Source organism: Prionailurus bengalensis, chromosome A3, assembly GCF_016509475.1.
Source record: "Prionailurus bengalensis isolate Pbe53 chromosome A3, Fcat_Pben_1.1_paternal_pri, whole genome shotgun sequence".
Lineage (NCBI taxonomy): Eukaryota > Metazoa > Chordata > Mammalia > Carnivora > Felidae > Prionailurus > Prionailurus bengalensis.
In genome coordinates, this window is record NC_057354.1 from 131,151,334 (window position 1) to 131,178,478 (window position 27,145).

At 52.3% G+C, this 27,145-nt stretch overlaps 1 protein-coding gene across 1 annotated transcript; it reads right to left on the reverse strand.

Moving 5' to 3' along the window:
* Positions 1-514: 514 nt before the first annotated feature.
* On the reverse strand, positions 515-27,145 carry TRIB2 (tribbles pseudokinase 2). Its single transcript, XM_043604501.1, has 3 exons — positions 25,453-27,145; positions 20,414-20,706; positions 515-3,043 (listed from the first exon to the last, which is right to left on the reverse strand). The coding sequence occupies exons 1-3, from the start codon at positions 25,720-25,722 to the stop codon at positions 2,575-2,577; spliced, it is 1,032 nt and encodes a 343-aa protein (XP_043460436.1). The 5' UTR covers positions 25,723-27,145; the 3' UTR covers positions 515-2,574.

Here is a 27,145-nt window from a genome sequence, read left to right on the forward strand (position 1 = left end):
GGTGGTCTCCTTGAAGGTTTCCAATGGGGTTTGCAGCAGATAGGCCTTTTCCTAGGGAACTGTCTGGAAGCCTGGGTGATTTGAGTGCAGGAAAGATTGGCTCCTTCAAAACTACCATACACTTGGCCTGGGAGCCGCTGGGATCTAACATCCTAGAGAGCATGACGAGCTTCAGGACGGAACAGACAGAGTCAGCGCCTGACTCGATCCCTTACAGGTGGTTTAACCCCAGGCAAGTGATGCACCTTTCTGGGCTTATTTCCTAATCTGTGATGGGAACATAATTCACACCTCCGAAGGCGGCAGTGACGATGAATTCAGTGAGATATCCCCTCTAAATTGGCCAGCATAGGCCCAAACACGACGGAAGCTGGCTCTCGCTTTGTACCAATAGTCGCAGTGGCTCGCCCTACAAGAGTGAGCCCCCAAGAGGACGTCAGGGGTTCCAGGCCGGTGCGCAGTGCCCACAAAACCATAGATGGCAGAGAATCATCATTCGCAGGACCCCGGAATTTTAGTTAAATACGCACAATTTTATTGATTGAAGAGATTAGGACAAAAACATTAAACCAAATACAGGACAAAGCACCAGAGGCCATAGATTCCCAGCATGCATGCCACCAACCTTTCCTCCTACAGGGGACTTAAAAAATAGGGGACGGGGAAGAAAAATAGGTCCTTCTTGACACAGCACCATCTTCAGAATGTGAAAAACAAAAACAAAAACAAAAACAAAAACACAAAAAAAAAAAACCCAAACAAACAAAAACCTCTCTCCTTTGTTATCTTCCGTTATCAAAATAGAATCATGGCCGCCTTGTCTCCTGACTATGAACGGTTAAGCCGCCCTCCTGGGAACGTGAAGGCTGAGCCCCTGCTGAACAGGCATAAAGCATCCAAGGTCTGCACATACATGCTACATACTATAATGAAGCACAGATTCAAGTAACATTTACATACTAGAGTCCACGTGTTACCTACCCAAAAACATGACCATTTCACAAAAACGTATACAGGCGGTAAAATCCAAACAACTGAGGTACTGGAAACACAAATATTTATGCCAAAAGTGTTCTGTATCATACAGCAATAGAAAAGCCGTAATAAAAAACAGTTGCCACTCGAAATCAAACAAAGCTATCTAGAAAAGCCAAACAAAAGGTTATTTCAGGGACAGAGATACTCAAACGAGAAAAAAATATATATATATAAATGTTAACTACAGCATGTAACGTCATCCCAAGTCAACCCGTAATTGAAGTACTCGCTTAATACATCACAATGTGACATTTTCCTTAATAAATAGAAGAGTTCTTGAAAACACAAAGGTGCGTATTGGGACAGAGAGCTGTTTGTATTTATAACATCCTAGCTTTCAGCTGATGTTTCTTCCCGCTTGTCTCTACCGAGGGTTTTTGTCCAAACCAGAGGGCCTTCCGAGCCAAAAGGATCGTTCTTCCTAAAGGAAACAAAATAGCTGCCCTGGATTTCATCACGTGCGACAACCTGCTCTGCGTCACTGGTCATCCAGTAAAACAGAGACAAGAGGTTTCGTTGAGACCAGAGTGTTGCCAAAAGCTTCGGACTCTCAATATGCCCCTCCCGCTAACCTGGCCCCGGTGCCATCGTCCCAGCAGAGAGGACCATCTATAAGGCAGCCCTCCTTGTTCAAAGGAAAGAAATTCGGGAGTGGATTTCTCTTTTTTCCTTCCCTTCCCTTCCTTTCCTTTCTTTAAACTCTAATAGCGGTAATGCCTCTGGAAGTTTGACTTCTAATAGCTTCCTGCCACAAACCCGTGGACACAAAACAGAATCACTTTGTTAAAGGACAGACTTTTTTTTTTTTTTTCTTCCCCCTTCAGGGAGCAGAGCATCAACGTGTCATTTCCTGACCAGGATGGCAAATCGTTTATTTAGAAGAAATGAGTTGAAAAGAGCGATTAAGAGACACAAACTGGACTTTTATTTTCTTTTAGCTTTAGCACCCAGGTTTCATGTCAGTCTGTGTGCACCGAATTGTTTTTTAAATGAACCCCATTAATAATTATCAGGTAGGTGGCTGGCTTGTTTCAAAAAAAAGAAAAAAAGAAAAAAGAAAGAAAGAAAGAAAGAAAGAAAGAAAGAAAAAGAAAGAAAGAAAGAATCCTTGGCCAATTGTACCTTCCCTGAATCGTGACAAGAAGTTAAAAGCTAACAGTGCGATGCCAAGATGTGTGGTTGAGGCAGAGAGTTTGGGCTCCGTCAGGATCTGCAACTATTTTGGAAGAAATGAAAAGTGGGGTAGGCAGAAACAGCCCCGCTGGCAGGGGTGGGCTCCGGGGGCCGCGTCAGGGAAGGGGGAAGCGCCAGGGGCTCCCACCCCTCCGACCTGACCCCAGACTCCCACCCCACATCTCTCGCCCCCATGCTACATGTTCGGTCAGCTCCTTGAAGGTTCTCCTTCTCTGAACCGAGAAAACGTTGAGTGTCAGTGTCTGTCTTAACACCAAGCCAGGCGACGTGCGTGCCCCGGAAGGACTTTCCTCTGCCCTCTCTCGCTCCCGGTACCTGCTTAAGTCTCTGTGGGGCGTGAGCTCAGTTAAAGAAAGGGTCCAAGTTCTCTTCCATGTTGACATCCGGCACCAGCTGATCAGACGCCTCCTTAGCACCATATCCTGAATTCGAGACGCTAAAATCTGTAGAAAACCAAGGATGGTCCAGAATTTCCTGCGAGGTCAGCCGCTCTGAGGGCTCCCGCCGCAGGATGCTTCGGATGAGGCACTTGGCCTTGGGCGACAGAGTCTCTGGAATGTTGAACTGGCCCCGCCGGATCTTGCTGAAGAGGGAACTGGGCTCAATGTCATGGAAAGGGTACCGCCCCACCAACATGGTGTAGAGCATCACTCCCAGGCTCCACACGTCGGCTGCTTTGCCCGAGTAGCTGCCGCTGGTGTTCAAGATCTCTGGGCTTACGTAAGCCGGGCAGCCGTGCTTGTCTGACAGGGAGTCATCGTCCCCCCGCAGGATGTAGGCATCTTCCAGGCTTTCCAGCTTGACCCGGGTCCTGCAAGAGAGAGGAAAGCGTGAGCTCCTACGGGCGCTCTGACGCACACGAATCTCATCACTGTCACATCACACAGCTCCTGCTTGAATGTTTCCAAGACCCTTCCTTCATTCATTCATTCATTCAACCAGCCAAACGTGACCTCTAGGTGCCTTCTAGGTGCCAGACACTGTTCCAGGGCAGGGGGCCCCAGGAGCGAACAAGAGTGACAGGGTATTTGCATGAGGCTTAAGATCTACTGGGGGTGGGAGGGTCCCACACCTCCAGCAAGTAAAGACTCTAAATGACTTGACTATCTCCCCATCTCAGTGATGAGAGAGTAAGAGATCCAGTGCTATTCTCAAAGATGCCCTTAGGTAGTGATGGGGAGTCACAGGATTTGAACTCAGATCCAGCCAACTGGGAAGCTCCCAGAAGCTCTGTCCACACGTTCCGGCAAGCTTCCGGCTGACGTGATAGAACACAGTATGGAAGGACCTTTTACTCAACGGTATCTTGGCTTTATCAACAGTCCTTTTGTTAGACATGGAAGATTTTACGATCCCATTTTACAGATAAGAACATCCAGGCTCAGAGAGCTTGAGGAGGAGTAATTTGTTCACTGCCTTTCAGCTGGGAGATAGAGAAGACCTGCCCCACACTTTGCTTCATCAACCTGTCCCTCCTTCCCCAATACCAAGCTGCCTCTCCAGGACACGGGCAGGGCTGGGGAATGTATTCGAGCAGGCATCCGTTACCAGCAGCTAAGCCCTCCCAGGGCTGACCTCCCCTTGCCAAGATTTGCTGTGGAAGTTGCCTCCCGTCCTGCCAATCACATTCCCAGGGTCCCTGACTTACGTAATACTAATTCCCAGGCTGGTCCCTGACTTACGTAATACTAATGTGACCTGGTTGCCTGTATCTTCTACCTGTGACAACTCATGCACGATGCTGATTTCTCACGAGTGCAGGGGTATGTCTGTCGATCTGCCCTCGCTGTTTACTTATTTATTTTTTGTTTATTAATTTTTGAGAGAGAGACAGCACGAGTGGGGCAGGGACAGAGAGAGAGGGAGAAGGGGACACAGAATCGGAAGCAGGCTCCAAGCTCTGAGCTGTCAGCACAGAGCCCGACGTGGGGCTTGAACTCGTGAACCTCGAGATCATGACCTGAGCCAAAGTCGGTCTCTGTACCAGCTGAGCCGCACAGGTGCCCCTGCCCCTTGCCATTTAAGGACGAATGAGCTGGCTGACGGGTTCCGGGACCCTCCTGGATGCACTCCTGAACGGAGATGGAGAAATCCCACGTTGAACTCAGAGCCCCCGGGGCCTAGCACCCATCTCTGCACAGCAGGGCTTGACGTGACCACTGGGCATAAAATAAGGCTCAGTAAATACTTTTGGAAGTTAAATTCCTAAAAATAATACGTACTTGCAGTGAACAAAGCTGAGGACCGAGACGTGAAAAGACTTGTTCAAGGCTGACGGCTGCCCCCGACCCAGCGCCATAAGCCCCTAAGACTGGCATCTCTCCTTGATTCAGGGGCCTTCCGAGAATTCCTGCTTCCCTGCCCTGCCATTCCTTGAGTGGAAAGCTAGGTACCACTACCTTCCAGAGCTTAGGATGGAAATCCTCCTCCTGTTCTCCCATCCAGAACCCTCCATGGCTCAGGTCCAGGAGCTGTCAGACCGCAGACTCGGGCCCATTCCATCACACAGACGAATGCCTGCCACGAAGGTGACAAGGGACAGGGCGGAGGGGCCGGAGTGAGGGGGTAGGGCCTCACGGACAGTGCCTACAAGGTCCCGCGAGGTCGGTGTCATCGCAACAGCTGCCTCCTTCATCTCAGAAGTGCGCACCGGAGCACGCGCCCTGTCGTCCAGAGGCGCCACGGGGCTCAAATGGCCGGGGAGGAGGAAAAACCGCCACGGGGCTCTCCTCCCAGATCCGAGCTTGTGACTCGGGTCCATGAACTACTGATCCTGCTTCTCCCTTGGGCGACAGGGCTTACCCCTTCAGGGCGGTCACCAAGGCTACTCAGGGAGCCACGGAAAGAAGGCGAGGTTCAGGGTCATCAAGTTAGCGCTCTATAAGCAAAACATGTGATGAAACCCTGGGTTGATTCTAAGATCTCATACTTGGATTACAGAAGTCTCAAAGACTAAGGAGTGACCGCATTCCCCTGCACCCATTTCTGTCCATGATCCATAAATGGCCCTGTCACTGGTGAAGGGACCGGGCTGGGAGCCCGGGGCGGGGGGGCGGGGAAGACGGTGGGGGGGGGCAGATTCCAGGCCACACTACATCTCTTACCTGTGGTGTGGCTCTGGGAAGTCAATCTCTTTGTTTCTTTTTTTAACTTTTTAATGTTTATTTATTTCTACGACAGAGAGAGACAGAGCATAAGCGGGGGAGGAGCAGAGAGAGGGAGACACAGAATCCAAAGCAGACTCCAGGCTCGGAGCTGTCAAGCACAGAGCCCGACGCGGGGCTCGAACTCACAAACTGTGAGATCATGACCTGAGCCGAAGTCGGACGCTCAACTGACTGAGACACCCAGGAGCCCCTCCTTGTTTCTTGTTAAATTTTTTTTTTATGTTTATTTTTGACAGAGAGAGAGAGACAGAGTGTGAGCAGGCAAGGGGCAGAGAGAGAGGGAGACACAGAATCGGAAGCAGGCTCCAGGCTCCGAGCTGGCAGCACAGAGCCTGACGCGGGGCTCGAACCCACGAACTGTGACATCATGACCTGAGCCGAAGTCGGACACCCAACCGACTGAGCCACTCAGGCGCCCCTCAATCTCTTTGTTTCTTAAACTTGAAGAGGGGTGCTGGACAAGGTAGTGTCCTTTTTAATTTTAATTTCTTTTTATTTATTTATTTTTGAGAGACACAGAGAGACAAAATGTGAGTGGGGGAGGGGCAGAGAGACAAGAAGACACAGAATCTGAAGCAGGCTCCAGGCTCTGAGCTGTCAGCACAGAGCCCGAGGCGGGGTTCGAACCCACGAACCATGACATCAAGACCTGAGCCAAAGTCGGACGCTTAACCGACTGAGCCACCTGGACGCCCCTAATTTTCTTATTATGGTACAGTATCCATAAAATGTATCATTTTAACCATTTTTCACTGGACAGTTCAGCAGCATTGAGCACGTTCGCACATCCGTCTGGACCAGACAGCCTGAAAGTCTCTGCCCGTTTTAACATCCTGGGATTCGCATCTATAGCAACGCGCCCTCATTCCTTGCTCGCCCATATTCCACTACAACTTGGAGCACACACGCTCTGTTCCTCTCCTCCCTCCTCAGTGAATGATCTCAAGACACAGGAAGGGCCTAGATGTGTTGATCTGGAATTGGGCTGCTGGAAAGCAAATCTCCTTCTTCCTGCTGCTCTTTCTAACCTAAGGCGGCAGGTGGGGCAGACCCACACCAGCCCCATGCGATGTTCCGGTAGTTGAGTCACGGAAACCCAGAGTGGGGAGGGGAGGGGGGTCAAATCACGAGCCCAAGGAGGTTCCCTCAACAGCCTCCTTCGCCCGACCCTCACCAGCAGCAGCCCCGCCTGGCTCAGGAGCTGGCCAGACTCCTGGCCTCCAAGGTCACTGTCGTGACAGCAGAATGCCTACAGGAATAACTCTAGCTGCTGTGGCAACGGTAATTAGCTGTGCAGCAAGGGACGGTCCGGTGTCCAGTGGGTCTGGGGGACGTTCTCCCCAAGGCTGCGAGGTGAGCCCCAGGCCTCTTGACCCCCGCCCCATTCCAGCCTCTTCACGGTCCCTCAAACACACCGACCACCCGCCACAGTGCTCCCTGGGGTCTCTGTGCACGCCTTCCCCCAGCCCCTGCCCGGAATGTTCTTCTATCAGATCCAGGGGCGTCTCACTCCTGCTCACCTTCTTCCTTCTTTCAGGTCTCTGCTCAAAGGAGCTTCATTAAAGAGCCCCTGGCTGACCATCCTACATCCTGTAGCACCCGCCCCCAGGACTCGCAGGCCCCACAACGGCGCCGGGAATCGTCGTTCAGTCTTGCATTGGTTCCCGCGGTCCCTGCAAGGGCGATCACCTCGTTGCCACCTCCAGGAGCTCGGGAGCAGGTGGCTGAGGTCATTTTGTATGTGGAGAACATCGCCCCTCTTTATGGCTGTATCTCCTGCACCCAGACCGGGGCTTGCCACATAGCAGACCCTCTGAGAGTGAAAGGGACAGTCACACCAGGAACCCCTCAGAGCTCCAGCGTGCTCACCTCTGAAGGAACAAGAGCCCTGCTCTGCCCGCTTGGCCGGGATTAAGAGGATGTCAGGTCGAGCATCCACGGGAACAGGCTTTGTAAATTCCAACACCTCAGTCCCTGGCGGGGTGAGGACAGGTACAGATGTGCCTTCAGACCCATGAACTGCTCCTGGAGGAGCCCTTGCAGGGGACAGACGTCACCACCTCAAGCTCCTTATGCTAAACCACATCTGCAGCCCTTTTCCAGACTTATCCCCTTCCAGGACACAACCCTTGACGGCGACGGTCACCTTCCCCTTGTGACCCACCCGCTCCCCCAGGCAGCAGAGACCCTATTTCCACCCCGACGCCTCTTCTCCAGATCAGAGGAAAAAAGCCTTCACCCATGGCCAAGGGTTCAATCATGTTGAGGAACCCACTCACCGGCACTCGCCTCTCTCCCCCTCTACCTCCAGCACTTGGTGGCTGTGCAAATACCCAGTGAACCCGAGAGCGTAACAGAAAGGGCACCCACGTGCTACTGACGTTCGTCTGATCCCCCCGCCGCCCCAGCTGACCACCCCCCCCCCCGGCCACTTCCCCCGCCTCCCTTCAGAAGCCGGGCTTCGGATCCACCTGTCACATTCGGCTCACTGTGCGATGTGCCAGAGTGTGCCCTTAAACACCCGCCAGGTATCTACATATACTTCCTCTTTAAAGTTTCTAACATCAGCTTCCAAGGCAGCAACAGTCATCCCTTTAAGTGGATGCTGAGCCCAATGCTCAGAAGGGGTGAGCCAGCAAGGCCAGTGAGGCCAGTTGGGGGCGGGGCGCTCACCTTTCCCCTGGCTCCAGGCAGCCAGCCCTCCCTGCCCTCGGCCTGCCCCACCCACCCGAGCACCCGGCCCAGGGAACAGCAGCCAGGGCATCCCAGTCCACGAGACCCTCTCCCCTGGGGGCAGCACACACGCGCCCAGAGCCAGGGGCACCGACATCCCAGGCAGGCGAGGCGAGAAGAGGAAAAGAAGCCTAAGAAAAAAGATGGGGAGGAAGGGCAGGGTTCGCAAGCATTCTTCTGACCTTGTCTCCTTCTCGGGACACCCCGAACTTGATCACTCCTGGGTGAGAGTCAAGGCGAGCAGTCTGGAGTGCGTCTTTTAAACCAGAACCTTCCGGGCGCACACGTCGGGACCCTGGGGCTGGGCTGTAGTCCCAGTGCCGGACCTGCCGCCCAACTGCAGGGACCCTCAGAAGGTCTCTGGGGCTTGGCTTCCCCCTCTGGGGAGCAGGGCTGCCCCTCTCTCCTCTTCAGAGCGTGGGGGGAGGGGTGCTTGGCAGAGCACCTGCTCCTGGCCGCTAGGGACGATGCAAATGAACCCTCTATCAACTTCTGCTGTCCCCTGACCATAAATTCCCAGGCAAAGGAATCGATTTCCAGAACAATCAACAAGGGCACGGTGGTCCTAGGAATTCAAATGTTCCACTAACGAATGGGCAGGGCATTTAAAGTAGGCACTGGGGTTAGGGACATGACGTGTGACAGCCATCTTCTCCGTTTTTTACGGGGATTAAAGGAAACAACTCAAGTACCTTCTGAAAAGCCTAGCACAGGAAATCTGCAAAGAAATGGTGGCGACTCTAACCCATCTTATTAGTAAGATAAGCCCCACCCCGCCTTCAACCCCAGAGCCTACGAGACAAGACAGAGGAACAAGCCTCAGGCAGATCCAAGTGGATGTGAATTCTCTGCCCGTGTTCCTTCCTGGGCCCTTTGCACTGGTTTCTCCCTTGGCCTGGAATGTTCTACCCCCAAATATGTGCCCTGCTCATTCTTCTCACTTCCTTAACTCCTAGGGAAATCAGAGTGGGCTACCGGGAGGCGGTGGGAATAGAATGGTACATGAAGAATAGAGGGAGGGAGGGTGGACAACTGCTGTGACCAAAAAAGCTACGAATGACAGTGGCGACCTCCAGGCAGCTTCTTGGAGGAAAGAGCCATTAGCCTGGGGCGGAATCCACTTGGCTAAGAATCTGGATCCCTGCATGCATTTTGCAACTCGTCCCTGGCACAGGCAGGAACCAGCCTGCTTTGCTTTAATTTCTGAATGGAAAAGGCTCGCGCGGGGGCAGCCTGTGCACTTGGCTACCGGCCTTGTGCCATCAGATCCCCAGCCAGGTGAGGAAGCCAGACCAGCAGGATACGGCTCTACTCCCGCCTCCAAGGAGCAGTGTCCCACCCACTTGCAGCCGAGGCCTGCATGGCTCCCCGTGGCCCCAGGCCCAAGACCAGTGTGACCACAGCCAGACCTTTCAGCCTCAGTTTCCCTTCTGTACAATGTAAACATACCTGCTTCAAAATTCTCAATCATAAATTGTCTTTAATCGAAACTACAGGAACTGCACGGTCTCCTCCGTGACAGCTGCATAATAACAATGACAATTATGGTGACAACAACAGTGACCGTGAATAAGACATCTACTAGGTGCTGGGAGTTTTTCAGTCTGCATCTCTATTTCTCATAACAAAACTGAAAGGCAAGTATTATGATACACGCAAACCTCTTTAGAAATAAGGAAACTGAGGCACAGGGGATTAAATGTCCTAGCCCGCAGACGGGATAACGGAGGAAACAGAGTTCTGAGTCCACATCTGGAGGCTTTTCGTGCTGGTGCCCGCCCCAAAACACATCCTGTCACCAGCAACACAGATTTCCTGAGTGACAAAGACAGAAAACCTGTGAAAGGAAGGCCCCAGGTTTACTGAGCACTAGATCACAGACAAAAACCCACACTCACGTGACCTAACTGTGGAAGCTCACGAGGCAGAGAGAGGTGGCTGGACCCTCTCATTTCCCAGACGAAAACACTGAGACACAGAGAGCAGATGTGACTTGCCCAAGGCCACCTAGCAAGCGATGGCAGAGCTGGGACTCAAAACCAGGTTTTCAGCTTCCAAATCAGTGCTCGGTCCAAAAAAGTCAACAGTGGCCTGGCCAAGCAAATCATGCTTTGTCTTTAAACCTTTAAACACCACCTTGGGCTCTCGGCAGGAAGGGATCAGGACAGGGTGGGCCGGGGTGGGGCTGGGCTGGGAGTTCAGCCAGACCAAGTGGGCCTGGCCGGGATGGGAAGTCCGGTGTCCTGAGGTCAGTGGAATTCAGAGAAGTCACTGAAGGCCATTCCATGGGGGGGGGGGGGGGGGGGGGGGGTGTCCAAGCAGGCGAAGGGTCAAGTGAGACAGGTCAACTCGGCCAGGTCTGGCTTCACTCTGCCCAGTACTGAAAAGCTACCTTTGGCTGCCAGCTGGCTTGTGCAAGCAAGGGTCCCACCAGGGGCTACCGTTGGGGGTGCCCAGCCACGGACTGTCCCACACCGTAGGCTGCCATCAAGCTGATGTGACAGCCACAGGCTGCTAAACTCTGCCAGATAAATCGTCATTCGAGTTCTCTGCTTCCTGAGTGCGCAGATTTTCTCCAACAGTTACCCCTGAGAGCCACTGACGTACCGGATCCTGTAGATTCAGTGACCAGACCGACACCAAGGTCAGGCTGCTTCCAGATCAGCAGGAGGGCAGCAGGTAACCAACAGGGAGGCAGGTCGGGTCCGGGTGAGGGAAGTCTACAGGGAGGGGCTGCTTGGTTCTCCCAGGTGGTATATCCTCTCACTACCTGACCACAGTCAGGGAGGTGGGGGGGGGGGGGGTTCCTGCACCCATGTGATGCACCAGAAAAATCACAGCTTACCAAGATGAAGGAAGTTGCTAGAAGCCCGATCCGACTCAAGCACCCAGATGTTTCCACAGCACCGCTGGCCGGCCACAACAGAAAGGCCTGTGCGGTCTGCCTGCTGGTGCACGTCTGAGCCCTGACACACTATGAGCACAGGACAGCGGGGAAGCCATCGCATCCCACCCCCGAGGCCGTCCCACTGCAGGAAGACACCATCCGAGGGCAGCCTGTGTCTCCACAGGAACAGACGGGGAACCCGGAGACAGGCAGCGCCACTCAGAGCTCCTCCTTAGTCCTCCGTTCAGGACTCCTGCTCCTCTGCAGGGAGACGCGATCCCAAAAGATCCCCTGATCCCGAGTCAATCGATCCAGCCTTTCAGAAAAGGCTCCGCAGGCAATCTCCTGCCAGGGCAGGACAGCACTGCTCCGAGGGCCCACCCAACCTGGATTCTCCCAGGGAGAGGGAGCCAGGCGCCCCTCAAGCTCCTGCTCCGGCCCTGCCGCGTAGTCAGGCTGACTCAGGGTCCAGAACATTCCTACCCAGGACGACTGGCAGGGCAGGAGCAGGGCTCAGGCCAGTCCCTCTGACCCCACTGACCCAGGGGGCACTGGGAGCAGCGGTCCAGCGCTGGGCCAGGCAGGGATTTCCACTTGGCAGAGTCCTAACCTGGGCCTCACCCAGATGGCCCAGGCACATAGTAGACCAATTCTGGGAGCCAGAAAACCTGAGCCCTGCTCTGGGTCACACCGCCAACACGTTGTAGAACTTTGGAGAAGGACATTCCCTCCTCATCTCATTTGTAAAAATCCAAGGGTTGGGGTTAATTCTACCTCTTACCCACTCCTCCTTGATCCCACCGCTTGGGGCCTGGTTCAGCCTCAGTCAATACCCATCCCGGGTCCATTCTGCCCATACGCTTCCAGAATCACAACCTGACCCCATCCTGTCCTGTCTAGAAAAACCCTTCAGTAGCATTTCCTGGATTTCAGGTCAAGTTTAAGGACGAGGGCATGCACCCAGGCCCTAGACCTGTGCTTCCCTCTTTAGTCTTATCTCTGACCCCCATATAGCACCCTCCACCAGTACATCATCCCCCCCTGCACAGGCTCACTCACGTCTCTTGGCCTTTACTCATCCTTCCCAACACCCTCCCCTTCTCTCTACTTCACTCAGACTAACCCAAGAAGGAACCGATCTCCTCACTGACGCGCTCACTCTCTACACCCTACTACACCGCTGGAACATTCTCTTCCTGCTCCCACAGACCTCTCTAATGCCCACCCGCAACCCGTAACATGGTACGAAAAGTAACTATTACACTCTGTCTTCCATCGGGCAACAACTCCCCTTAGCGATTCTTGTACCCCTAACACCGAGCGCTGTATGTGGTACAAAATAGATGCTTAATCAATATTTGCAAAGTAGCACGACTCGCACGTCTCAGGTGCCCCCAGCTCTAGCATGCTGTCTGGAGTTCAGGGTATCCGGGCATGATTCTGCTTAAGAACTGTACTCTCTACAGTCCAAAGAAATTTCAAATAGGCTGGACTCTATTTCATGCTTTAGAGAAACTCCCAAGAGTACTGGATAAAGGGCATTTAAAATGTGTTTCCATCTACTGCCTCCTGCCATCAATATCTCTAGGGGATTTTTCTTATAATATTTATGCCTCCTGGGTGTAGGGGGCTATTCACACACCCACTTAGACAACTGTCAGACATTCACCAAGGATTTACAATGCCAGTCCTGGGCTAGATAGGGAAGACAGAAAGATAACCAGACCCCATTTCACAGTTCTGTACAGAAAACAAAACCACTCCATGAAACAGAACGGGACATCACAGGACTGTCCAGGGGGTTAATGAACTAGTGGCCCATGACTGCTCAGAGAAGGTCAAGCACTGAGCTTCACTTAGACTCCGGCCGGTCAGGTCCTGTTGGTGTTTACTTGTCGCCTATTTGCATGAGAAAATTCTTTCTGGGGATCGGACACAAGGGGCGGAATTTTAGCTGGTGTCTATTTCCAACAGCCAGTGTGGTCTTTCCAGAGCCTAAGCTCGGGAGTCCCGTATCCCGGGTACAAATCCCCAGGCCTGCCGCTGATTAGCTGTGGGACCCTGAGCCTCAGTTCCCTCATCCGTGAAATGGTGATAATAGCACTAACTTACTGTTTTTTTTCTTTTTTTTAAATTTGAGAGACAGTGAGAGCCTGCGAGCTAGCAGGGGAGAGGGGCAGAGGGGGAGGAGGAGGAGGAGGAGGAGGAGGAGGAGGAGGGAGAATCTCAAGCAGGCTCCGTGCTCAGTGCAGAGCCCAATGCGGGGCTCGATCCCACGACCCTGGAATCATGACCTGAGTCAAAATCAAGAGTCAGAGGCCCAACCGACTGAGCCACCCAGGCGCCCCTCCTCACCGGTTTTAAGCTGGTCAATATACATACAGTAGTTAATTCGGATTAAATCAGTTCACTTAACTGCCCTTGTATTTAGAAGAGGGCCTGGCACATGGTGTATCTAGGTATTATTTCACTAAACTGTAAGTCCCACGAGGGAAGGCCTTCGGTCTCGTTTGCCACGGCAGTTTCCACAGCACCTAGAACGGTGCCTGGCCCGTGACAGGTTGCTGAGTAAACAAAGGGACCTCCGGGTGGTTGGGTGGTGAGGCCCAAAGCCAGCAGCTGATGACCAAGACCAGTCATGACCGTTATCCTCTTAAGGCTCTGCAGTGCGCCCGGCACCGTGCTGGGCACTGGAAGTTCACGATCTCCAACCCACGTCAGAGGAGGTAGGCCAAGGTCAAACGGCTCAGTGAGGCAGTAAAAACTCCTACCGCTGTGCCCTTGGCCTCACCTTCCCAGGGTCTCAGTCCAGCCCGTCAACTAACTGATTAAGCCCAAGAGTAAGCAGCTCAGCCAGAAATCCTACTGAAGGATGCCGACTTTTAGCCCACTTCTAAGCGAAGAACCCTGAGGATGCTCTCCCCTCTCACTGTGATTAGAGAAGCTTTTCATAAACGCGACACCCGGCCACAGACACTGACCGCACTGTCTCAAATGTCATTCTGCACAAATCATTAAATCCAAATGGCAACGATGGGTTAATTTCTCATTTGAGGCAGAAGGCTGAAAGGAGCTTTCTTTGCAAAGATGTCTCCGTGGGAGACCGATAAGACGGAGCCTTTCAGGGGCTCCCAATCTGGGGAATGATCTAGAGGCCAACGATCTGTACTCACCCCCACTTCTCTCTTCTCTCATTCCGTCATGAGAATCCAATCTGAGATGCACGCACTCAATAAAGGAGATCTTCGTTCACGTAGTGCCCACCGTGTTCCGGCAGCAGGGAAACCGAGGCAGCCTCAGTCCCCAAGAAGCCCAGCCCAGGAGGAGACGGGGATGGTCTAGGGATGCACGTGTACAATGTGAGCAGAGGGGAGACTGCAGGGGTGCTGTGGTCGGGGGGATCGCTTACCCATCCTGGGAGAAGTGGGGGGGAGTGAGCCTTCCCCAAGGGTTGGCATGCCTGAAGTACATAACAGTGGTCCACATAAATAAGTGAATTCCAGGAGCTCTGTCTCCTGGGAAGCAAAAAGGTAAGATATTTTCCTGAAATACGGTGAACTTACCACTTAATGTAAATCGTTACTAACGAAAGAAAGCAGGATACTCTATACTTTGCTAGATACTGAAAGAGAGAGAGACTGGCAGGTCAGGGCAACACAAGGCCTGGGCCCCACAGGACACACGGGTCGGGTGCCCGGGTAGATGGTTACACGAGGGCCCCTAGGGCTGCTGCGGGGTTTCTAAAAAGGGTCCGGCCTCCCTCCCGCAGAAGCAGGCACTGATTAGCTTCCACGAAGCAGAGGAAATCAAACCTGTGACGTCAAGAGATAAAAATCTTCTAACCAAAGAAGAAACATGTACAGAGGCATGTTTCTCCATTCACAGGGGGTATTTCTGTGCGGTGAAATGTCAACACTGAACTGCGACCAGGGGAGCAGGGCGCTGGGGGAGGGGGGTGGCAAGGAGCCTTGTCCCAAGGGAGAAGAGAAATCAAGCGGGCCAAAACGGGCACCACGGTGGGAGCCCCAGGCTGCAGCAGCTTAAAGGGCTCCCCACATCTGAGTCGGCGAGCTGGCCCTGTGTCACCCAGTGTCATCCTGTCACCCAGTGCACAGGATGTGAGGACGGCAGGAGCTACCGCTTGCTGATGGCTGATCAGGTTCCAAGCACCGGGTTCACCCGCATTAATTCATTTAATTTCACAAAGAAAGTCTCCTTGTTACTTCCACTCTGCAGATGAGGCAGTCTGGACAGAAGAGCTTATGTAACTTCTCAAGATTAAGTTCAGTAAGGAGGGCAGGAGCAGGGCCTAGAATCCAGTGCCTCGGCCTCCCCGTGGGAGTAAGGGGTCTTCTCCCAGCCTCAGGCCTTCCCCTGGAGGCTCAAATTCAAACACGAGGCCTCCCAGAACGGGCTGCCCGGGCAGAGCGGCACGGTCACTGCCCTCTATCTAATTCAGGGCTCCCACCCACAGGGGGCCCCTCTGACCCCATCAGCCCATCTCCGATTTTACTGCCGAAACTGTGGATGCAAAGGGTGTGTCCAGAGTGAGCCCAATCAGGGTAAGGGTTTAACTTCCTCAAAACAAAAACAAAACTGCAGGTCCGTCCTGCAGAAACGTCCCAGGGACGGAGGAGACAGCAGCAAAAGGCTGGGAACACAGGGGCCGCGTGGGGCCGAGGGAGCGCATGCGCCTCGAACGCGCCTTCCCCTGCGGACATCTCGTCTACCTCCTGGCCTTGCTGAGCCATCCACCCCGCCCTTTGCGCTTTTGCCCTGCTGGTCACCGGTCCCACCCCCTCCCCTCAACACTGATGCAATGCCTGTCATTAACCGAGAGGGCAATGTGGCTTAAATCTGAACCCTCAGACCCCCAAGGGTTCACTCCTTGTGAAATGGCGGCCCAAGGGGCGGAGCCCATTCTCCATGCACTTCCGGCGCCTTGGGAACGGCTCTTCCATAGTGGCACCATGTTATCCATGACTTTAGGAGCTGCTGGCCATCACGAGCCCCTGCCCCACCCTGTGCGCCTCTGGATCACGACACTCAGCTCTCACAACCACCAACAGGGATGCAGACCTTACTTCTGTTCTGAGGAATCCGCAGCTCAGAAGCATTAAAGGACTCCTCCCAGACCGGGTAGCTAATGAGAGGTAGAGACAATCTTCATCTAGAACCCAAACCAAAATAAAACGGAAGCCAAAGAATCTGAGGTGCCGCGGCTTCAACACAGAGAGACAAGGCACACTGCCATCAGGCCCTAACAGAACATGGGGTGGCATCTTCAGAGCTGTTTCTGGGAACCTGGACTGATGGCCCTCACAGCGCCACCAAGAATATTCTCACGGGTTGGTCATGGATTCAGTTACAGTCCAGGATCGGAAATTCATGCATAGGAAGTCAGCTCACAGGCGGGTCTCCTTGGGAACCCGGGGGGGGGGGGGGGGGGGGGGGGGGGGGGCGCGCAGGCGAGGGCTTTCACCTTCAACCTCTGCAAGAGAATCAACCAGTAAGAAGCACATCCTTGAGAGATCAAAGGCCATGCGCAAAGGAGGGGTCTGGTGATGGGAAGCTTAATAACACAGGACTTCCAAAAGCCTCCTCTGTGTTTGTCCCCCATAGGACCAATGCATAAAGGGTCCGAACACAGACACAGACTCCATCGTTCAACGTTTCAAAAGCCTTTCCAATTCAACCCATTGTTTTCCTACAGGTGCCATGATATCAGGAGAGGCAGAGGCTCTAGTGCTATTGAAATACCTATTGAGGAGGTCCTGCTGATTAGCATGGATGGCGAGAGCTGCCAGCAGCAAGGTCCCAGTGAGGTCCCAGACCGCTGCCCCCCTCAAAACACGGGCGGGCTGCTCCATGTGGGCCACTGTGCAGACCAACAAAGAGAAACTCTCCTGCGAAACCCAATGGCTGTTGGACACAGGGAGGGAGAAACACGTTAAGTGACAAAACCAGAGACTCACGCTCTGAGAACGAGACGTTAAAAACCAAAACAACAAGGAGAAAGGCTACAAGGCATTATTCCTCTTTCACAAAAAGTTTGACAGCTGGCTGGAAACAAAGTTCTTATCAGCTACCGATGAGAACATTTAGAGTGTCCTTGAGAATGAGAGCGACCTTCTCAGAGCTGCCCAGAAGGAGACACCGGTCATGCTAAGAAGGACAAGTCCACCGAGCCTTCAGCAAGGTGAGGGATAGGGAAAGAGCTCTGGAGTCAAATGGTAGGATTTCCAGGCCAGCTCCACAGGCATGCCGGCAGTGACCTTGAGAAAGGTCACTTAGCTCCTGTGCAACCCAGTCACCTCGCCAATCAGATGAGGAGTCATCCTTCCCCCTGACAGTCCCGCAGCGATGCGAGGCTGCACGGGGCTCAGGTGCTCCCAGACACACCAGGGACAGATGATGACCAGCTTCCTCCCCGTCACTTACGTTTCCTTTCTCAGAAGGAAATTGCTCTCTAAAGTTAAAAAGGATTTAGCTTTGTCATGCATGCTCCGGTGAAGTATTCTGGTTTCACATTCACATGGGATGCTTCTTTCTAGATCTTTCTAGAAAGGGTCATGCTCTTTTGCAAATGTCTAACACAAACTCCAAAATCAACACCAGAAATGCACAGTCCTTGTGTCAGAAGCTTCTGACCTCTTGGCATTTCTACTTTTTTTTAAGTTTATTTATTTATTTTGAGAGAGAGAGTGTGTGCATGAGGGGAAGTGAGGAAGACCGAGAATCCCAAGCAGGCTCCACACTGTCAGCATGCAGGCCGATGTGGGGCTCCAACGCATGAACCATGAGATCATGACCTGAGCCAAAAATCAAGAGTTGGATGTTTAACCAACTGAGCCACCCAGGCACCCTGACATCTTGGTATTTCTTCTCTAGGCACTGGGACATCAAGGATTTTCGCTTCGCCACCATAAAGGACAAGCCAGGTCTGACTCGGCCCCTTATTTGCTTCCAGCGAGCCGTGGGCACTGGGGCCAGCACCCTCACCCCTGGGGCTCTGATTCCAGGCAGCAACAAACATGACAGGACTGAAGGATGGCCCCCTGGAGGCCCCAGAGTTTACACGTGCCCCCTTGCTCTGACCTGGGGGTGTCCACCCTACTGTGACCCACTTCCTAAGTATGTATTTACCATACATGTGCTATCGCTGGACACACCACCCCCTGTACTCGCTGCTGTGTGAAATTCCTCTCTCAAGAGACACGATCAAAGGTGATACTTAAAAACCTGGATCCCCGTGAAAGAGGGCATCGTTGCCCTTACTGCCCAGGGCAGGCAGATGAATTTCTTGAGAGCTGATTTAACAGAGCACATGTCCTTACTTCGACTCTCTCCTGTCTGTCACGGAGAGATTTCCCACATTCTGAGTCTTCCTCTGTGAAATGAACACAAGGATACCCACCCCCAACCTGCAGAGAGAATTAAGCTCAACAATAACCTGTTAACCTCTCATTTTAGAAGTCAGAGTTACTCCGTGTCCAAGAAAGGTAGCACACAGAAGGATAAAGTATCTCTGTCGGGATTCTGCTGGGAGTCACAGCCGAACTTACTTCCCAATGAGAATATTCAAAGAAGCACACACATCTGTTGTAACGCAGAAAAACCTCAGAACCAATAAAACAGAGCCAGGACAATAAAAGGATGAGAAACTTGAGCCCAGAAGGCGGGGACCAATCTAAATGGTCAGAGAGTATTAAAGATGAAACCAGGGTACAAACCCGAGTCTCCAGGCTCCGAGGGCAGATACATCTGAGCTGAAGACGAGAAATGGTTAAGGGTGGCCCCAGATTCTAGATCTCTGAATGGCTCCCTCTTCTTCAGTTTATTAATAAGGGTCAAATCCGTGCACTAAAAAAGACCAGGATATTGGCTGCCACAAATGCCTAAGATATCTGTTTATGGGTGAAAATGTGGAACAATAACCAATCTCTGTGGCCACGGGCCCTCTGAACCTTGAATACTCAGCTGGATTGCAAATGCTCATGAAACTGTCCCATTTGGGTTAAGTAACCACAGGCCCTTTACCTTTGCTAATCCCACAATGCTTCCCAGACATTTCCCAATTAGCTCAACCCATAAAGATGAAAAAAACAAAACAAAACAAAACAAAAAACGAAGTGCACACCACCCGACGTCGAGAAGCAGTAGCCTACAATATCACAGGCCAAACTGACTGGAAGGTAGGAAGGTTTGACAGGAAGATCTGCACCAGACGCACAGATCTGCCCAGCGAGTGAATGAATGGCACGTATGGGCTTTGCACTCAGATGGCTCTTAACAGCTCTGTGACAACGGACCTTCACTTCACCAGCCACTTTCCTAGTAGGAGGGGAGGATGCCCAACGCAGTCGTGGTAACTCCACGACCCACGTGTGTAGAAACTCTGGAACAATTTTTGGAAGAGTCGGCAACGAACATGAATCCGTGGCCTCCACCCCTCTGAGAACGCACATTCTTCAAAAGAGAAAAATAAGTGGCTTGGAAGAGTTTTAACAATGGAAGTCAGCTGGAAGACAAAGCAGGCCCCAGTGCGTTTGCTAAACAGAACGCAACGAGTTAATGGAAGAAGCATGAATGGAACCCAGATGCCCAGCAGCCTGTCCAGCTGTCGCCTCCAGTAACCCAGACCTTCACCCGGCTGTGCATCTGCACTGGAAGGTTCCTCACCGGCAACACGGGTCCTTCCCACATTGGCCGTAACATGTTCATCATCTTTCAAGTCTGGTCCGACATCGCGTCTCCTATAAAATATCTTTCTTGCCTTCCAAGTCCTAGTTAAAACTCACATCCCAGCCCCCAGTTCCCATCCGACCCGGGAGACCATCTTCTTTTAGGGCTTGGAACATTCCTTTATAGGTGAGTCAACTAGCTCATGCACACGGATGTTCAGAGTACTGAGAATTGTGATTTATACACGCACACTTTATTGACACCCACAAGCACCCTGAGGTATTCCTGAATGAGGGAACGGACGAATGGGCTCTAAATGACTGATGCCAGGCCCCGAGCGTTCTGAAGGCACGATTGTCGCCATCGTGCCTCATGCACCTTGAAAACGCCACACAGGCTTGCAGCCACCCTTCAGAGCTGACGACACCGCAGCAAAAATAACGACCGGGTCACAGAGTGTCCTGGCACCTGCCCTCTGAGCATCCTGTAACGCCTTTAGAGGAGCAGCGACTTGTTTTCTGAGGGCGCTTAGAACGCGGCAATATTTGTTCACTCCCCACCCCCCACCCCTGTCCTCCCACCCTCTCTTCTCACCTGGACAGCAGGCGGCAAAAAAAAAAAATAAATAAATAGTCCATTCCAACCTCTCACGCAAGCCACTCCTGGACGGCCTGTTAGAGTGTCAGGTCTGGACAGGAAGGGTACTCACCTCTCTTCGTCCTTAAAGATGAATTTCCGCAGCTTTAGGTCCCGCAGCACCAGCCCCCCGTCGTGGCAGTGGGCCACGGCCGAGGCGATTTGGTAGAAAAGTCTGGCCGCCTCCTCCTCCCTCAGCTTCTTGCAGGTGCGGACAAAGGAATGCATGTCCCCATAGCTTCGCTCAAAGAACACATAGGCTTTGGTCTCCCCCAGGAGAATTTCGGTGATTTGGTTGATGTTGCTGTGGGCAGTCAGGCAAAAGCACGGGGCCAGGGATTCCTGGTAGCAGCTGATATCAAACACCTAGGGCAGGGGTCACAACGAGACGGAGAGTCAGCGATCCCTCTTGTACGACCAAGAAAATCACAGGGTGTGGACACCTCCCACCGTACAGGCTTCTGAGGGGACGAGAAAGCACACCGAACGCGGACCCAGACCACCCCGGCCCTGCCGGCCGCTCCCCAAGCTGGGTCGCCTTGAATGAGCTGCTGGATCTCTCTGGGCTTCCGAACGGTCACGTGCAAAATGGGCAAATGGCGCTTGACCCACAGCGTGGGGAGGATTATAGGAGAAAATAAAGGTCAAAGCGGTTTGCGCGAGGTCATACAGCACACAAACGGGAAGTCCCGATCACCTCCGCTGAGACAGGAACAAAAGCAAAATCGGAACGTGGCCCACCCCGAGCTGCACAGACGACACCTTGTTCGCCTTCCAAACGCAAAACGGAGCAGAAATGTACGTCTCTGTACCACTACAGCGATTGTGGGCAACGTATTTTATGCTCTGCGACTGTGCTGCACAGCACTGTTAAGACAGGAGCAATTAACAGTGAAAAAAGTAGACTCTGCCTTAGGGTTATCTAATTCAGTACCTTCGTTTTACGGATGTGCAAATCGAGGCTCAGGGAGCAAGTCAAATCAAGCCCCAGCGGCAGAATTAGGAATAGGACACAGGCTGTAATGGGAAAGCAGACACGCTTCTCTATTTCCTGCACGGCTATCTAGCTCAATGAATCAGTTATGCAATGATTTTCTGTGAATCAAAATTAGCCTGTGAAATGCCACCTCATTGTGGGGTTGTTTAAAAAGAAAATCCGTCCCCGATACCTTTCTGAAAGCAACCTAAGAGGAATTAACACTACCGAGAATTTTTGAGGTCATAAGAAAAAGCTTTCATTCATTTTAAGACCTCCACTAAATCAGGACTACAAATCCCTGCGTTTGGAATGTGGTTTTCCTATCTGCCTGGGAATGTGGGCACATGACTCTGTTCTGTGCCTGCAGGAGTGAGGGGCAGGCATGAGGGGCTTTGCTGGAAGGCACTGGAGGCCAGGAATGTTCCAACAACACTCAGTGCTACGGGCACACCACCATATAGCTTCTTAAATCTTTTTCATTAGTTAGAACATCCTCTCCTTGATCCCCATTTTGCAGCGTGGCCTAGAAATCACCACACCGAGGCTCTAATCCTGGCTTGGCCCCCAATAATCTGGATAAGATGGCTAAAGCACTCAGGGTCACTGGGCCTCCCTCCCCTTCAGAGACGGAAGATGTTGACTTAGAACACCGTTGACCTTTTTTGGGTCCCACAGGAGAAGCTGGTAAGAGCTCTGTCCCCTCTTCGCTGACAATGCCCAGTCTGCGACGCATGCACAATAGGAGATTCATTTTAAGGGGACTCACAGACCTTCCCAAACCCATCCAGGCACACAGGCTCTTAGGATCAAAAACCGAAAGAAATCGGTGAGTCCAACAAGGACAGCGAGAACCTCAGAGGGCTGGTGCTAACCCAGGGCGAGGAAGCAAGGTAACGGTAACGTTGTGAATGAACCATAATGAGGCATCTCAGGAAGACGGCACGGCTGCTACCACTATAACCTAAAATTTAAGAATGAATACTTCATTATCTCCAGAGACCACAAATCACACCCTGATATGGTCAAATGATGACCTACGAGCAGTGACCTCAGAGGTCCATTCAATTAGGAATCCGAAATGCCCTGAGTCAACTTTAACACCCAGGCTGTGGGCAGCAGAAACCAAGCAAAGCCTCAAAAATCTCACAGAGAGTAATAGACATGTTGCAGTGGCTAACATAAACACTCTGTGTTATGTAACGGGCAGGCTGTGTTCTGAAGCATCAGGCTGCGGGCTCCGGTCGCCAGTGCTCATGAGTTAAGATTATTTACAATCTCCTTCTTCCTTCAAGTTGCATTTTTTGAAAAATAAAAGGGGATTTTTTTGCTCAACACCCTCAATCTGTTATCCTGCTCCACTGATGAGAAACTGAATGGACACAGAAATTTCTTAAAAAAAAAAAAAAAAAAAAAAAGAAAGAAACATATTCACAGCAGCTTCAAGAAATAGCCAGTACCCTTTGTAGAAGAGATCGAATTCCAAGATGGTGGACAGAGCATGAAAAACAAAACAAATACTTAGGTTCTCCCAAATGGGTAGGAACCAAACTTTTATTAGCAGCTATAACAGGCCTTTATGGGGTTGGACTGGTATTTAAACCATAACCTTCAAATGCAAAATCAAGCCATAAGCCTGGTTGCCGGCTTCTTTTAAATGTTTAATTCGGAACCTTAGTTACATAATGTGACAGCTGAGATAAGGCAGTAAGATTAGGCCATCATTAATAGCATTTACCAAAAAAAAAAAAAAAAGTGCCCATTATGCCAAGGCACTAATTATGTCAATCTGCACTGTACTACCATCATTTCCATGAAAATGATAAGGTAAAGACCCCCTGAAGCTCCCTTCTTCCATTTGCCTAGCTTAAAGTAGGTTCCTGGAGACAATAAACAGGCTTGCTTATGTTGGTTAAATGACCCCAAATAGCATCCTGTAGAATTCTCTCAAGGGTCCTCTATAGTAATGGCATCTTTACATTTGATCAGTTTTTGCAAAGACATTTTTCCTTGGGTCAACATAGAGCTAGGAGACATGAACTCTATATTCTGAGACATCAAAAGGAACTTGATGCACTGTGTAGATTTCACACTGCCCCACAGTAAGCTGAGTTCACACCGTATTTCTGAGGGTGGCTCATGGAAGCAGCCTTATAAAAACCACTTGGAGCTTCCTAGGATATGGACAAGGATGGCTGCATAAAAAGTCGTCACCCATGTCACCTCTGGTAGAAAGGCAGGAAAACGGAGGCTGCCGTGTCTTAAAGGGATGACCTCTGTCCAGCGGAACAATGATACTGCACTTAAATATGCTCGCAGCCACACAGTAATTGGTGAGGGGCTGATTCAATCTTTGCAATAACTAAACCAGCAGATTAAGTACAGTTTCAGGCCAAAGAGCAAGTCCACGAATGACACCGTAAGGTCAGCCCCAAGTGAAATATGCCTTGAAGAATCTGGAGGGAGAAAGAAACAGCAGGGGCGAATCACCTCTGCCTTTAAACAAAGAAATAACAGCAAGATGCTCCTGCAGAATTTGGAGGCAGAATCCCTTTCCGCGCAAGCGTCTCCAGCCTTTGAAAAATATTGAAATGTTGTACTGAAGTTGAGCAAAAGGAGTGAACACACTCACTGCGGGGCGATTGTGCATATTTCATAGGACAGTGGCAGCTCGGTGGAATTCATTCATTTCAAAGGATGACGCCCCTATTGTGCAACGTTGTAGGTCTTCTGAGAATTCAATCCAGCTCTGAATAGCCTACTGAATTTTGGTTAACCGGGCACAGTTGCTCTGAGTCTCAATAACTTGGGAGAAGATGCAAAATACCAGATGCTCAGTACAAGGAGAGAGCTATATTTAAAGAGTCCCTGACTTTCCCGAGATCTGAACTGAGCAATTGCAAAACTGACTGAAGCCCCCCACAAAACCCTCATTTACACTGCAAGAGTCCAGTCCCCTATGAAATAAAGCAGTCTGTGGTTGATGGTAAAAGTGTGATGCATTTTTTTGTAGCACAGCTGTGCAGAGTGCCCATTTCAAAGACAGCAAAGGTCCTCACTGCTCACCACCCCCCTAGCCTCCCCCCACCAGACCCCCAGGAAAACCAAGAGTGAGCAAATGTAAAATTAAGTGACAATGAATTCTTGATCTATGTCCAATGCCTGGGTAGCGGTAGGCTCTACTCTATTCTCTCTCTCTCCCAATCTCTCTCTCTCTCTCTCTTTTTTGCAACTATCCCCCCTCTCATCCCCCCTCCTCTGGAGTGCACACACACAAAGACACACACACCAGTCACTGTTGGGGGTCAGAGACAAAAAGGGAACTGAAGTGCCCGGCTCTGAATTAGCACTGTGAATGTCTGGGGCTCCAAACGCCAGCCTGTAAACCATACAGGCAGAGGTGTGGGCTGGGGGTGGGGGGCGCGAGGGGGGTGTTCAGGCACGGAAGTCCGGAGATGAGAAAAATGGAGAGGAGGGAAGGACCCAAAGGGCTCACTATTTCCTACACCCTAAGGTGCGCTGGCGGCTTTGATTTCCACCCCCCACCCTCCTTTCAAGGCTGCAGGCAGTAGAGAGCTCTTTGTAAACTCCTTCCCCGCGCTGGGCCCCTGGCTCCGCCAGAGGGGACACCTTTGTGTGTGTCTTTTAAAGGGCACCTTCCGAACAAAGGTTCAACACCTGCACGCTTCTAAGAACAATGGCTGCGAAGGGAACCCAGTCATCAGTGCCTTAAAATTAGCGGGGGATTCCCTACTCCACGGTGGAAGGGGAGGGGGCTAGACACAGGGAGAAATCCCTTGGGCGGCGGGACCCGGCCTTGAGCCCAGGCGCTCCACGAGCCTTCGGGAGCACGCGTGTCCGCCGTGGCCCCCGCGCTGTCCCCGCCGCCCTCCCCGCCCCAGGCTCTCCCCAAAACGCCCCCGCCGCAGCCCGCCCCATTGTCTGCAACGCTCTAAAAACTTCGCAACTAGCCGAACGTGAACAAATAAATAAACCCATTTAACGAGGCCACGGGTAATTATCCCGCGAGTCTCCCTCCCCCAAGGCTCCGGAGCTCGGCGACCTCCCGCCCCCTCCAAACAGCCGGGGAATCTTTTTAAAAGACAAAAAGCAAAAACAAACCCCGGGCTCTTTACCTTGCACACCAGCTCCTCCCCGCTGTGCAGATGCACGGCACGAAAAACGTGGTCTCCCTCCAGAGGTTCCAACAATAAGTATTTCCCGATGCAAGAAACGCAATGCGACAAGTTCGGAGTCTCGGGCGGGCTCGGGGAGCCGAGGTTCGGGCTGAAACTCTGGCTGGGCTCGGCGGACCTTATAGACGACAACTCTTCGAAATCCTGGGTTTTGTTCCGCGATCTCCCATATCTTGCTATTGTGATGGGGGTAGACCTGTGTATGTTCATGAGTGTGGGGATCGCACTCGGCAAACAAAAAAACCCGCTGGAGAGATGAGTCGCTGGCGAGTGCGGCTGCAGGCGCCTCGGTGCCACGGATTTTAAAAGGGAACGAGAGGGGAGGGGACGGGAGAGGGGCGACGTGGAGAAAGAGTTAGAAGCCCCCAAATGGGCGCCGCCGGGCACCTTGTCTGCTCCGAGCCCGGCTCCCGGGGGTGCTCAGTCGGCAGCAACTCGGGTCCCTTTGTTACCCCAAAGCAGCCAGCGATCTGCAGAATCCCCGCACTTTTAGTTTCTCTCTCTCTCCCGCTCGCTTTCCAACGCGGATCTAGCTAGGCGAGTAACCGGATTGCTAAGGTGGGGAGCTGCAGCGCCCGGTCTCCCGAAGCGATCCCCACGCAGGCTTCCGAAACGCAGACGGGGCGTAGGAGCCCGGCCGTAGTTCGTGCAATCTTCCAGGGGCGCACGGCGGCGGCTCAGTCTCAACGCGTTAGAAAACCAAACAAAAAGAAAAAGGAAATAAGCACGGGTCTACCGGCTCGCGCCGCACGGCAGACAGAATCCGCGCTGCACCCCCTTTTTTGGTGGAAAGGGTGGGGGGCGTGGAAGAGGGGGCGCCGGAGAGGGTAGTTACCTACGTTTTAACTGTAGATGGCGTCTGAGGCTTTTCCAAGATCGCAAGAGCTCTCCAAAATTTAAACAAACAGACAAAAAAAAGAACAGAAAAAAAAGAATAGCGAGGGAGCATTTAACTTGGAGCGGTCAGCGCTACCAACAAAAGATTGCAAAAGCCGGGCACGGAGTTGCGGCGCGGGCCGGGCGCAGGTACCGCGACAAAGCCCGGGTTGGCCCGCCGGGCGGAGGTCAGCACAGGCTCATGCTGTCGCTGCTCGCTCGTGCTCCAGATCGTCCTCCGAAAAAAGAAAAAAAAAAAAAAAAAAAAAAAGGGAGAAGTGCGGGCAGGGACGAGGGTGGCTCGGCGGTCTCCGATTCCCCCGGCACGAGCTTCCGGGGGATCCTCCGGGCGCTGGAAGGGGATGCGCCCCCAGCCCAGCCAACCTGCGGCGTTCTTTTCCCGCTGGATACCTGGATCTTGCCTTGGAATAATTTACGACAACTCCGTCTCCCCCTACCCGAAAAGCCCAAATTGCCCGGTGGGGTCTGTTTTGGAGAAAATTGATGGCTTTTCTTCTTCGTCTTTTATTATTATTTTTTCTTTCTTTCTTTCTCCCCCCGAGGTAAGCGGAATGTGTATTTAAAATTGAAGGGGATGGCCGATCGTGCCCGAGGCCAATCCCCGAGCTCAGCACGCCCGCAACTCCCGGCGAGGCGGTATTAATAGTTACTTACGTGGCCGGGGATCTCGGAGCGAGCGGGGCCCTGTGTGCGCGGGTGTGCGCGCGCGCGCCTCGCTCGCGCTCCGTCTCCCCAT